General features: G+C 40.0%; 3 protein-coding genes across 8 annotated transcripts in view; 1 reads left to right on the forward strand and 2 right to left on the reverse strand.

Moving 5' to 3' along the window:
* The window catches only part of LOC100002469 (uncharacterized), a 225,505-nt gene that overhangs the window by 142,302 nt on the left and 69,455 nt on the right, over positions 1-13,748 (reverse strand). The window lies entirely within an intron of this gene.
* The window catches only part of LOC101886810 (pleckstrin homology domain-containing family G member 1), an 80,685-nt gene that overhangs the window by 54,523 nt on the left and 12,414 nt on the right, over positions 1-13,748 (forward strand). For all 6 annotated transcript variants that reach the window (XM_087306399.1, XM_087306402.1, XM_087306400.1 and 3 more), the window contains exons 6-9: positions 4,423-4,573; positions 4,966-5,097; positions 8,293-8,475; positions 12,405-12,500. In XM_087306399.1, the coding sequence (XP_087162525.1) occupies positions 4,423-4,573; positions 4,966-5,097; positions 8,293-8,475; positions 12,405-12,500 (562 nt within the window). The remainder of the gene's footprint in view (positions 1-4,422; positions 4,574-4,965; positions 5,098-8,292; positions 8,476-12,404; positions 12,501-13,748) is intronic.
* The window catches only part of snai1b (snail family zinc finger 1b), a 159,957-nt gene that overhangs the window by 30,185 nt on the left and 116,024 nt on the right, over positions 1-13,748 (reverse strand). The window lies entirely within an intron of this gene.

Consider the following 13,748-nt stretch of genomic DNA (forward strand, 5'->3'; position numbering starts at 1 on the left):
ACGGCTTTTGCAAACCGTCGCTCGGGTTTAGGGAAGGAGGAGGAAGAGGAGGGGCTCCCGAGAGGCGCCCGAGACACGAAAAAGCGCGCACAGCGGCCTCTCGCGGATCCGCGAAAACGAAAAACGTTGGAATACGTACCTCCCGGGACATATCTCGCGGTCCGCAGAAACTGTATGTGTGTGTGTGAGCGTGAGAAAACAAAAAACGTTGAAATACGTACCTCCCGGGACGTATCTCGCGGTCCGCAGAAACGTCCGCGGGGCTACGTTTCCACAATGATCCCGGGTTGAATAAAGAGACACATTTGAGTCTGAATTCCACCTTAGGCAGGGAAAGTAGAATCAGAGAGATATATGGTCCTGTTTCTAAACTCCCCCATGAAACTTGCAGCAAACTTTTGTAAATGTGAAAAACCCTATTAAGTGGGATTTTAAACTACGAGGACACAGGGCACGTCCTCATAAACCACCTCAACATTGTAATACCTCAATTGTAAGTGGCTTTGGACAGTGTAACTGCAATACCTAGATCATACTCATGTCATTACTCAAATTTGCGTCCTCATAAATCACACAAACAAGCACACACAGGCTCACACACACTCTAATCCAGCACGTGCTGTCCAATTTTTGATGTCAGGCAAAATGAAAAGTGACATGACTGGTAATAGTTTCATCAGATGCTGTGTGTGTTTGTGTGTGTGTGTGTGTGTGTGTGTGTGTGTGTGTGTGCGTGCGTGCGTGCGTGCGTGCGTGCGTGCGTGTGTGCGTGCGTGCGTGCGTGCGTGTTTGTGTGTGTGTGTGTGAAGGGATTGTTGTCTGGGCCAGGGAGACCCTTTCTCCACACCCTCACACAGCTGTTGACCCTAACCAAGGTCATATGGCACGCTCACACACACATACAGTAACACTCCTGAAAGCAATAGCTGTATCTCAGTGATACTCAGCTCATATTTCCCATTGGGACAATGTGGAGTCTGTGCGCAGGACGCTGGAATGCCGACACACACATGCATGCACACATACACACATCTCTCCGTCGCAGTGTTTTGCGAGGCGTGGCGGCAGATCCAATAAACTGTCAAATCTGTGTTTTAACAGAAGGGCCTGACCTTACTCTGTCAACCATGCTTTTGTTATGTGTGTGTGTGTGTGTCTGTGTGTTTATGTACGCAATACTGTACATTGGGCCTAAAAATAGTTTGTATGCATAAATTACCCCTTCTTTTATAGAGTACACACTTTTTGAGCAATGCTTCACCTGTTTGTCCTTACAATTAAAATCCGTGGTGAACTCTAGATACTCTTTAGGTGAACTTTAGGTGGCTTCAGGTACTGTTATACTTCACAAGTGAACAATTAAGCCATGCAAATTAATCCTCAATCAAAACCAGAGCATTTGCATCTGTGGTTTGAGGGGCGGTGCTTCTCTGATGATGTCAGTTTGACGCTTAAACCACAGCATTCTTAGCCACGCCCCTCTTACCATTAGTTTGCTATGAGTAAATGATGCACAGAAGGAAAGCTCCGCCCCCTCTTACTCAGTATGAGTTTGAAGTAATGACCCGTTTCCACTGAGTGGTATAGTACAGCCTGATCTCACGAGAAAACGTAAGTATTTTACGTTTTGCCAGTTTAGTGGCTAATTCGTACGAATTCGTACGAGTTCAGTCGTACGAAATGGTACGATTTTAAAAAGGAGGCGTGGCACCTGACCCCACCCCTAACCCCAACCGTCATTGGGGGATGAGCAAATCGTACTAAATTGTACGAATTAGATCGTACGAATTCATATGAATTAGCCACTAAATGAAAAAGTTACGAATTGCCGTGAGATTGTGTTGTATAGTACGGTACGGGTTGGTACGGGTCACCTTTATCAGGCTTGCGTTTTTGGTGGGCATGGTGCACGGCAGAAAGTTTCAATCGACGTCATTCTCGCTCTCGATGTCAAAGTAAAGCTGTACAGGTCGTTCACATATCATATGAGAAGCTCTTCTTAGAAAACCGATGCTTCATACACTTAAATACTTGTGTATAAATGTTCATTACTAACTTTTCAATGAACAGGATTTGATTATAACTGCAGATCAATGATAGTGTGAAATACCCTAATGTAACGTCTGCCATTATATAAATTAAATAAATAAATAAATAAATGCAACATATATGAACACATACAGACCCTTACAGTCTCCGATATGTTACCAATTACAGAAGAACTACACACAGCTGACATTTAGTCCTTATTTGAGTTCAAAAACAACACAAAATATAGCCCACAGTCAGTGCTAGCCTCTTATTTGTGTCTGTAATCTTCAGCAGCACATATAGCCTCTGTTAAAGAGTAACTCCGTCATTCCGAGTTCATAATAGTCCAAAAGGTGATGATAATAGTTAAACATGGCAGTGTGTTCATGTTTGCTGAAAGAATCATTTGCTCCTTTGTTTTTTCCAGCTTCTCCTTCATATTTTTGTGCTTTACTCTTCGTGTTCTCTGACAGGACAGGATATCAGAAGCACTTCAATAATCACTAACACGGTATTATCATCAGCTCAAGAAGTTTGTTATTTTAAATATAGACGCGCACGCGAGCACAAGCGAGAAAGCGAAGCCACTCCCGCTTTAGAAGGGCTCGTAAAAAACTACAGGGCACAGGGCAGATTCAGCTCTTCTTGGCTTTGTGGCTGTTCATCAATATGATGCAGGGTTTTAGCTCAGGTCGACCATGGCTTGTTGTTATATGTATATATTATTACGATGTAATGTCTTGGCTGTGTATTTAAAACATGGCGGTTCCTTTGTTTTCAATCTTGCTTGTTGCATAAGCGAGTGACGTATCTCTGTAAACCAAAAGCATTCAGCTGCGCGTCTAGCTCTGCCTTTTGGTACCCTTTTGCCATGCTAGGAACGGTTTGCAAAGGGTACCCAAAGAGTGCTGTGGTATGGTTGGGTTTTAGATACCTTTTGACAAAGGAAATGGCCATAAAAGTTTATTGAACCTTACCGTAAACGGGACATACATATATGTATATATATATATATATATATATATATATATATATATATATATATATATATATATATATATATATATATATATAAATAAAATATACCACAGGGCGACGCAGTGGGTAGTGCTGTCGCCTCACAGCAAGAAGGTCGCTGGTTCGAGCCTAGGCTGGGTCAGTTGCCGTTTCTGTGTGGAGTTTGCATGTTCTCCCTGCGTTCGCATGGGTTTCCTACGGGTGCTCCAGTTTCCCCCACAGTCCAAAGACATGCGGTACAGGTGAATCGGGTAGGCTAAATTGTCCATAGTGTATGTGTGTGAATGTTTCCCAGAGATGGGTTGCAGCTGGAAGGGCATTCGCTGTGTAAAAACATGCTGGATAAGTTGGCGGTTCATTCCGCTGTGGCGACCCCGGATTAATAAAGGGACTAAGCCAACAAGAAAATGAATGAATGAGCAATATACCACAATTGTTTAATAAGTATTTAATAATTGTCTTAAATGTCAAATTATTCCAAAACTTTGCTAGGTAGTGAACATGAAAGCCAGTTCTTAGAAACTGCTGGTGCAATAAACACTGGTGCATTTTTAAGTGTACTTAAAGGATTAGTTCACCCCCCCAAAATAAAAATGTACTCTTTGGTTTTCTTTCTCTGTTGAATACAAAAGAAGATATTGTGAAGAATGTTGGAAACCAGTAAACTATAGCTCCGTCCCAAATCGCATACTTATGCACTATTCTACGCCATTTTGTAGTATAAATAGTGTAAGCAGTGTGTTCACACTGAAAACTCTAAAAAAATAATAAGAGCACCCGGATGATGCACTCATTCAGCCGCTAAAATGAAGTGTGTAATGATGGACACTTCACACACTCAACGACCACAGGTTTGCTTACGTAGCGGAAGGGGCGGAGCTATCGGGCGCACATGTTGAATAACTTTATTTATTTTGGATGGTGAAAGCAAAATTCTCCTACGAGAGTGATTATAGCGCCTCCCGATGGTGAATGCGGCAATACTCACGGCAGGTATTATTTGATAATTCGGTCGTTTATTTCACTGATTTGGCAACCATCAAACGTCATCAGGGAAACGGTTTGAATTTCCGCTTAGTAAAAAATCATCAGTGTGCCATTAGGGACACCACTACATACATATACTATCCTGTTGAGTGTGTAAGTGCATAAATACAAAGTGCATGAGTGCATAGTGTACCATTTGGGACGCTGCTATTGACCTCCAAAGTATTTTTCCCTCCTATGGATGCTAATGGCTAGCGATTTGCATCATTCTTCAAAATATCTTCTTTAGTTTTCAAGAAACAAGGTTTGTAACCACTTGAGGGTGATTACATTTTTGGCTATAGTCTGAACAGATTCATTTTTATGGGTATTCGTGTGCATCTGCAGGTCCGTTGCTGTCTTAACAGAGTGCATGCGGAACAAAATGGTGGCAAAGTTTCTGCGAGAGCGCCAGGAAAGTCTTAAACACTCCCTTCCTCTCGGCTCCTACCTGCTTAAACCTGTCCAGAGGATCCTAAAGTATCATCTACTACTGCATGTAAGTACACACACACACACACACACACACACACACACATCGTAGTACACCTGTATACAAAGTGACATTTGAATTTACTACATGACCTTTAGAAAAGTATCTTCAACATAGTATGAATGGGAGCATTATGGATGTCATTCAGATGTACTGCATCTGCCACATCGCTTCACTCACATTCATGAATTCTCGCGTGTGGCATCATGGGAGAGTGTAGCATCCATTGCACTTTGGAATCTCTCCACATACTATTTTCCAATACTATTAGTTCGGACATACTAGTCGGCTGGCATACTGCCTTTCACTTACTATATAGTTGGGAAGTATGCGATCTCGATGCAGAAACTGCACTAGACACATTCAGAGAAGCTGAGAGATGTACCTGTGTCTTGCAGGAGATTGCCACTCATCTGGAGAAGGACTCAGAGATGTATGACGTCATCCAGGAGGCCATTGACACCATGCAGAGGGTGGCCTGGCACATCAACGACATGAAGAGAAAGCATGAGCACGCAGTCAGACTGCAGGTTTGTGTACACGACACACACTCATGTGCACACTGTGCACATTTTATTGCCTGCTTCACATTGTGACGAGTCTCTTTGACCAACACACTGATCGGCCGAAAGCGGGTAGGACAGAGACTCATCTGCTCAATTGGGAACACCCGAGTTCTCCTCTATAAAAGCCAGCAGTGTTGGCTTGTGAGGGCCGTGCTTTTGCTCCTGTTTGTTTTGTTTTGTTTCTTTTTAGCTTTGGTTAATCTTTGATTTTGGCTTACCTAAAGTGAGCACTTTATTATTCTTTAATGTTTAAATAAATACTTTTGGTACCAAACCATCCGGTGTATGTCCTCCCTTTAATTTTGTCATTGCCTTTGAGCCGGGTCGTGACAAATATGGGGGCTCGTCCGTAAGTTTAATTTGGTGATAACTTTGTTGAATTAATGACTTTCGTTAATCTAATGATTAATTTGTTAAGTATATATATTTTTTGACTAATATTCAGTTTGTTGCCAAGATTTGTGGAGGATTATATCAGATGGTTTGGTTTCTTTTTGTTTGACGGGAGCACGGCCATGGATTTGGGTAAGTCTGGACTTCTTTGTGTATTTGTGGAGAGATTTGCTTTGGAATATGCTTTTCCCTGGGCAGGTTTAGTGAGGTGTCCTTTGGATGCTTCAAAATATTTTTTGTTTTGAATGAGGGCAAGCTGACCTTGACTGTTTTTCTTTTAAAATTGGAGAAAAATAATTAGCCAATTTAATTTACTTGCCAGTTTGTTTGGAGAAACCTGACATGTTTTCTTTATAAGATACAATTATTAAGACAGGCATGTCCAAACTCGGTCCTGGAGGGCCGGTGTCCTGCAAAGTTTACTTCCAACCCCAATCAGACACACCTGGGCTAGCTAATCAAGCTCTTACTGGGCTTTCTAGAAACATCCTTGCAGGTGTTTTGAGGCCAGTTGGAGCTCAAATCTGCAGGACACCAGCCCTCCAGAACTGAGTTTGGACACCCTTGCATTAAGACAAGGGGGTCAAACTCAGTTCCTGGAGGGCGGCAGCTCTAATTAAACACACCTGATGAAACTAATTAAGTCCTTCAGGCTTGTTTGAAACCTACAGGTAAGTGTATTGGGGTGAGGCTGGAACTAAACTGAGCCCTCCAGAAACTTAGTTTCACAACCCTGCATTAAGACATCTGTTAATGAAAAAAACTGTCCAAGGCCCTTTCTATGGAGTCAATCTAGGGCAGTGGTGAGCAAACTTATTAGACCCGAGGGCCACATCAAGTTTTGCAGACCAAGTGAAGGGCCACATGTCAAATCCTTCAGAAAATAACTTTTAATCAGTATGCATGGAACATGTAATATCGGACAGAAACATGTCACAATTACACAAAAAGGAATTCTTTTAAATTGTTATCAATTTTACAAGTCACTTATCACTTATCAATCATCATAAAACAATAAAATAATGTCTTCTAATACATAATAATAATATTAATGTAATAATGCGGGTTCGGTGTGATCTGCCCTTTAGATTGTAGTCTTTAAAAACAGTAATACTTTCTTGGCATATTAGACCTACCGCTTTGTGTCTGATATTGGTGAAGAGGAATATTGTTGTCCATTCTTCCTTAAACACACAACATTCTGAGTCAGTCATTAACGGTCGAGTGCATTTAAATATCCGAGAGGCAGTGGCGCAGTAGGTAGTGCTGTCGCCTCACAGCAATAAGGTCGCTGGTTCGAACCTCGGCTCAGTTGGCGTTTCTGTGTGGAGTTTGCATGTTCTCCCTGCCTTCGCGTGGGTTTCCTCCGAGTGCTCGGGTTTCCACCACAATCCAAAGACATGCGGTACAGGTGAATTGGGTAGGCTAAATTGTCCGTAGTGTATGAGTGTGTGTGTGTGAATGTGTGTGTGGATGTTTCCCAGGCTGGAAGGGCATCCGCTGTGTAAAAACTTGCTGGATAAGTTGGTGGTTCATTCCGCTGTGGCGACCCTGGATTAATAAAGGGACTAAGCCGACAAGAAAATTAAATGAGTGTGTTGTAATTCTGCAGGTTTCACTAACAGTACCGCGTGCAATACTGTCATCAAGAGGCGTTCATTTGTATTGCATCATTTATTTACTACTTTTGAAACCGAACCGTTACTCAGAAGCAGCATTTTAAAAACTCCCTCACAGGCCAGATGACAGTGTTTAGCGGGCCGTATGTGGTCCGCGGGTTGTAGTTTGCCCGCCTCTGATCTAGGGCCATATATACTTGCAAATTAAAGGAAAGTTTTGCAAACAAAAAATAAAATATTGAGCAAAATAATTAAATAGACAAATGCAATTGTCCAAAAATGGAAAATTAAGTTTTGAGAATTAAAAATTTAATTTGCAAACAAAAACAGAACTACTGATAAAAATCAACCAGTGCAAAAAAAAAAACAAAAAAAAACCCAAAATATTTGCAATTTAAAAAAAATTTAATTCAGTTAAAGTCAATTTTTTCGCCCCCCTTTGAATATTTTTTACTTTTTTTTTAAATATTTCCCAAATTATTATTAACAGATTCAGGAAATCTTCACAGTATGTCTAAAACAATTTATTCTTCTGGAGAAAGTCTTATTTGTTTTATTTCGGCTAGAATAAAAGCAGTTTTCAATTAATTTTTTTTTTATTTTTAATACCTTTTAAGGTCAAAATTGTTAGCATCTTTAATAGTGATAGTGAACAGAACAAACCATCATTATACAATAACTGGCCTAATTACCCTAACCTGCCTAGTTAACCTAATTAACCTAGTTAAGTCTTTAAATGTCACTTTAATCTGTATAGAAGTGTCTTGAATAATATCTAGTCAAATAATATTTACTGTCATCATTGCAAAGACAAACTAAATCAGTTATTAGAGATAATTAATTAAACTATTACGTTTAGAAATGTGTTGAAAAAAATCTTCTCTTCGTTTAACAGAAATTGGGGAAAAAATAAACAGGAGAGCTAATAATTCTGACTTCAACTATATATATATATATATATATATATATATATATATATATATATATATATATATATATATATATATATTCATTGATGAGCTTGTGTTATTACTTTGAGCGGTTGTTATCTGTAAATAACATACCATGCAATGTTGTGATTGACCAACCAGGATCAAGGATTCCGGAGCAATTATTTAATAATCTACTCTCACTTTCTCTCTGGCAGGAGATCCAGAGTCTGCTGACTAACTGGAAGGGGCCTGATCTGATTGGCTATGGCGAGCTGGTACTCGAGGGCACATTTCGCATCCAGAGAGCAAAAAATGAAAGGACACTATTCCTGTTCGACAAACTTTTGCTGATCACCAAGAAACGTGAAGAGACCTACACATACAAGGCCCACATTCTGGTGAGATATTTTCATATACGGTACTTTCTTTTCAACTCTTGGAAGTAACTTGCTAATATCTAAAAGTTGATTTCTGCATGCTCCTGAGAATATTGCATACTATAATGATGCTTGTCTGAGAAGTATGACCTTTAAGAGCATCCTACATTCCTCACATCTCTCACAATGCATCTATGGCAAACAAAGTGGCGTTCTGTGCATGTAAATGAATGGAAAATCTTGAAGGCACAAACGGGTCATTATGCAGCTTCTGTAGAAAACAGTTCTGGATGATAATGCTGTGGTTCAGACCCAAACTCAGTGTGAAAATAGACCAGCAGAATCAATAGAAGACGGGTGCAATCAAGCTAAATCTGTTTAAGGAATTCATCCATACAGTGTGGGAAGATGTGTTGTTACCATCTTGAAAATGATCTGGTTTTCATTTAACGTTTCCAGAAGTGTGTTAAAACAAAATACCTATTGGGGTACATCAACACTGCTTGCCCCTAAAGCTTTATTGGTAGTATCATAAGTTGCCATTAAAAAAGTGTGTCCTCTGCCAAGGTAACCTCCAATAAGAGTTCTTCTAATTGGTCCACTGCTTTGAAACTGACGTTGATGAGCCGCACTCTGTGTAATAGTTTATATCCTTAACACAGCATCTTAAATAGCAGCATGCATGTGTGAGGCACTGCAAAACGACACAAAGACACAAGCATTGCCCCACAGAATGTACATTAGCCTAAAGCAAGCATGCTCTTGCACAACAGGGACAGTTGCATTTTCTCTAGCTCCGTCCCAAATCGCATACTTATGCACTATTCTACGCCATTTTGTAGTATAAATAGTGTAAGCAGTGTGTTCACACTGAAAACTCTAAGAATAATAAGTGCACTTTAATTACCCGGATGATGCACTCATTCAGCCACTAAAATGAAGTGTGTAATGATGGACACTTCACGCACTCAACGACCGCAGGTGTGCTTACGTAACGGAAGGGGCGGAGCTATCGGACGCACATGTTGAATAACTTTATTTATTTTGGATGGTGAAAACAAAATTCTCCTACGAGAGTGATTATAGCGCCTCCCGATGGTGAATGCTGCAATACTCACGGCAGGTATTATTTGATAATTCGGTCGTTTCACTGCTTTGGCAACCGTCAAACGTCATCAGGGAAACGGTTTGAATTTCCGTTTAGTAAAAAAAACATCAGTGTGCCATTTGGGACACCATTACATACATATACTATCCTGTTGAGTGTGTAAGTGCATAAGTACATAGTGCATGAGTGCATAGTGTATAGTGTACCATTTGGGACGCAGCTACTGTCACTTCCAGGGCTCAATTAAGCCTTATTAGAGCTTTCTGGGAACCAATGAAAAGGTTCATGTGGCCTGTCGAATACGTTGAACCATTGAATCTCAATCTGAAAACAATCAGCACTGCTGCACTCCTCATGTTTTCAGTCCACAAGATAACCTCAACCTTCAAAATATATCAAATGAGTTCAGCTCAAGACATACCTTCACACACCAGCGAGTGTCTCAAATGTCCTCGATTGTGATCTGATGTGGAATCTGATAAGCATATGAGGCAGAAGGATCAATTTATATGCAATGCTAAAGGATACTTATGCTAGCAAGTGCCAGAATAAATACACAATTATGCTTTAGAAAACACCAAGAATACGATATGACCTCTTTTCAATTGGTATTATAGGTGTAGTTTACACAAAACTGTAAATCCTGTCATCGTTTACTCACTTGTCAGAAACCTCCATGAGTTCTTTCTTCTGTTGAATACAAAAGAAGATATTTTGAAAAATGCTGGAAAACTGTAACCATTGACTTTCATAGTATTTGTTTTTCCTACTATGCAACTCAAAGGTTTTAGGCTTCTAACATTTTTCAGAATATCTCCTTTTGTGCTCAACAGAAAAGAAAAACTAATTAAGGTATGGAAGCACTTAAGGAAGAGCACTTTTTTGTGAACTATCTCTTAAACTATTTTAGATCCCCTTTACTCCAGTATCTAGCTTTAACATGAAGAGAAAGCATGAGCATGAAGTGAAACCGCTGGTTTGTGTACACTACACACACTTATACATACTATGCACTTTTTAGACTGGTTTGGAGGCACCTGCACCTGCATTTTTCCTGCTTCACATGAATAAGTAAGGGAAAAACTTACCTTACTGTAAAACCCAACAGTCAACTTTATTAAATGAACCGAGTGTAGCTAACTCAATATTTACTGATTCTACTCATTTGAAAAGAGTTTTGACTTCAGTGTTGAAGGTAATGAGTTAATTACATTTAAAAAGTGATTAGTTATCTAAAGCAAGTAAAACAATTGCCTTAAAAGCTAACAAGTTGGCTTAACAAAAATAATGTAAATAAACTCATTGTAACTTAAAACTGTTAAGATGACTTTTTATTATATTTATTATATTTTTATTATTATGCAAATTTTTCTCACTTTTTAAAATAAAAGTAAACTAATCACTTTTTTCCAATACGCCTTTATTATATATTTATTTATCTAGCAAAATGACCTACAGTAAAATAAATCTGCTCTTCCAGACTCCAATGTGTCTTAAATTTAATGCAGGCTATAATTGTTGATTTTTATAGACTTAATGAAGCACTAAATATGGAATAATGTAATAATTAAAGTAATTATTTGAAAACAGTCGTGCTAAAGAGTCTGACACTTTAAAAAGGGATTAGCAGACTTTTAAAAAGTAAGTTCAATTTGCATAATTATAAAAATTAAGTCAATGTAACAGTTCCAAGTTACAACGGATTTACTCACATTGTTTTGTAAAGTCAACTTGTTGCTTTTAAGGCAATTGGTGTACTCACTTTAAGTAAGTAATTACTTCTTACAGTGTAAATACTTCATTACTTCAGCTTAAATTAAGTAAGTTCACAGTACTCATATAGATTAGTTTTTAACTCAAATGGTTTGTAGCAATCAGTTTCCTCTAACGGTTTGAGTTGCCTTAACTTATTGAGTTTTACAGCACTCAGCTGGTTTGAGTTCTCTTCATTTATTGGGTTTTACTGTGCTCAAACTGCTTTGTTTACTCAAAACAATTAAGTTCACAGTACTCAGGATCAGTTTTTGAACTTAAATGGTTTGTTGCATTCAGTTTCCTCTAACGGTTTGAGTTGCCTTAACTTATTGGGTTTTACCAACGCAATCTCACGGCAATTCGTAACTTTTTGATTTAGTGGCTAATTCGTATTGTAATGAAGTTTACGGACCTTTGGTCGCCCGGAAGGACGCAGAGAACTGACGAGGTTTAAAATATTTTTTAATAACAGGAACGGCAGCTCCTCATGGAGACTGCCAACTAAACCAAATCAAACTTAAAACAAAAGTAAAACAATATGTCCGGGCCCGGTCCTCTCTCGGCCTCCTCCTCTTATAGTCCAGAGCTCCTTCCATGGGATTCGAGGCCAGTGGGCGCCACAGTTTCCATTCCCACGGCTCTTGGCCCCGCCCCCTCGCCACACGTATGAATTCGTACGATCTAATTCGTACAATTTAGTACGATTTGCTCATCACCCAATGACAGTTAGGGATGGGATTGGGTGCTACGCCTCCTTTTTAAAATCGTACATTTTCGTTCGACTGAATTAGCCACTAAACTAACAAAACGTAAAATACTTACGTTTCCTCGTGAGATCAGGCTGTACATTTAAATAAGAGGCAATGTAAATGGGGTTTAAGCAAGTAATATGCACCCTTAAGAGGTAGAGAAGCTGCTGTGAGGAGTACCTTTGAATACACTGTCCAAGTGACAGGCTAATGTACGCATACAAGAACATTTTTGCACAATTTTAATTTGACAGTGTACAAAGAAATGCATAAATTGATGTCCCAGTTCAAATATCTTCTAGCCTGTAATGTATTTCTCTTCCCATGTGTGTTTGCAGTGTTGTAACCTAATGTTGGTAGAAGTCATACCTAAAGAGCCTCTGAGCTTCAGCGTGTTTCACTACAAGAATCCCAAACTTCAACACACTGTGCAGGTAAGAGATCATACTCTCACACACAGAAACAGCATGTAACTGAAGATCAGTGGTGTTATACACACACAGTGGAATGTCCAGCCTGAGGCCAGGCTTCTGACAGACAGCCAATCGCCTTGAACTTTACCCCAGTAAAACCACACCCCTCTACCACAGGCTTCAGCATGCATGAACATACACACACATAAGTGTGAGTGTGAATGATGGTACGAGTCTCGCCTTAAGCCAGTGTTGGTTCATCTGACCTGTGTGTTGGACCTCAGCCTAGTAGTCATAAATGTAAAGCAGTGTGTGTGCCGCACAAACCTCAACCAACCCAATGCCAGTAAATCACATTGTCTCCTGAAGATTGGATGGCTTACTGTTATCTCAGCAGCTGATACATGCCCGATCGCATGCTCTCCTACATTTCTATTATCACTGAAGGGGATAAATGAACTGCATTAAAGTAATGATCAAAGCTAGCTTGAGTACTGAAGCTGCACTGTTGGTTTTAACGCTCTCTGAAATGACGTGCGTCACTGGTGAGTGGCGGTTCCAGTCCATCACATCTGTTTGTTACTTTCTGATTGTGCTGACGTTCACCCAGATGATGGACGTGTTTGTTTTGATTTTGATCATTGGTGTTGACGTTCTTTGAATGTGAGATGACGTGGATACAGCAGCTCTACTGAGGTGTGTCTGCAAATGAGCTTTAAAATGTATTGTATTGCAGTCCAAATATTGGACTCTCTGATGACAAAACGATGCACTTGCAGGTTTCCAGATTGATGAGTGAGTGTATCTGATTATTGACCTTTAAATCTGCTCACCTAATGTTTACATTTTTTGTATTATTTGCTAGGTAATAAACACCTTATGTGGGTCTGCGTCTCATTTTGAAGACTGATTCTGTCTTCGGCGGTCACATTTTCGAGACAGTCCTCGCTGCAGCCTGGAGCTTGATGACGTAGTTGTTCAGGTCTGCTACGTAGTTGACGATCGCCTACACCTACCCCCACCCTAAACCCAACCATCACAGTAGCATGGGCGCTACCTTAGAGGGTGGTACAAGGTCCACCAAGTAGTTGACAACTGCCTACACATCCCCTTAGCCTAAGCCTAACCGTACAATAGCAGTTACCTTAGTGGGTGGTACAAGATCCACTATGTAGTTGACGATCACCTACACCTCACCCCACCCTAAACCCAACTGTCACAGTAGCATGGGCACTACCTTCGTGGGTGATACAAGGTCCACTACGTAGT

Source organism: Danio rerio, chromosome 23 (assembly GCF_052040795.2).
Source record: "Danio rerio strain M-AB ecotype USA chromosome 23, GRCz13ab, whole genome shotgun sequence".
Classification (NCBI taxonomy): domain Eukaryota; kingdom Metazoa; phylum Chordata; class Actinopteri; order Cypriniformes; family Danionidae; genus Danio; species Danio rerio.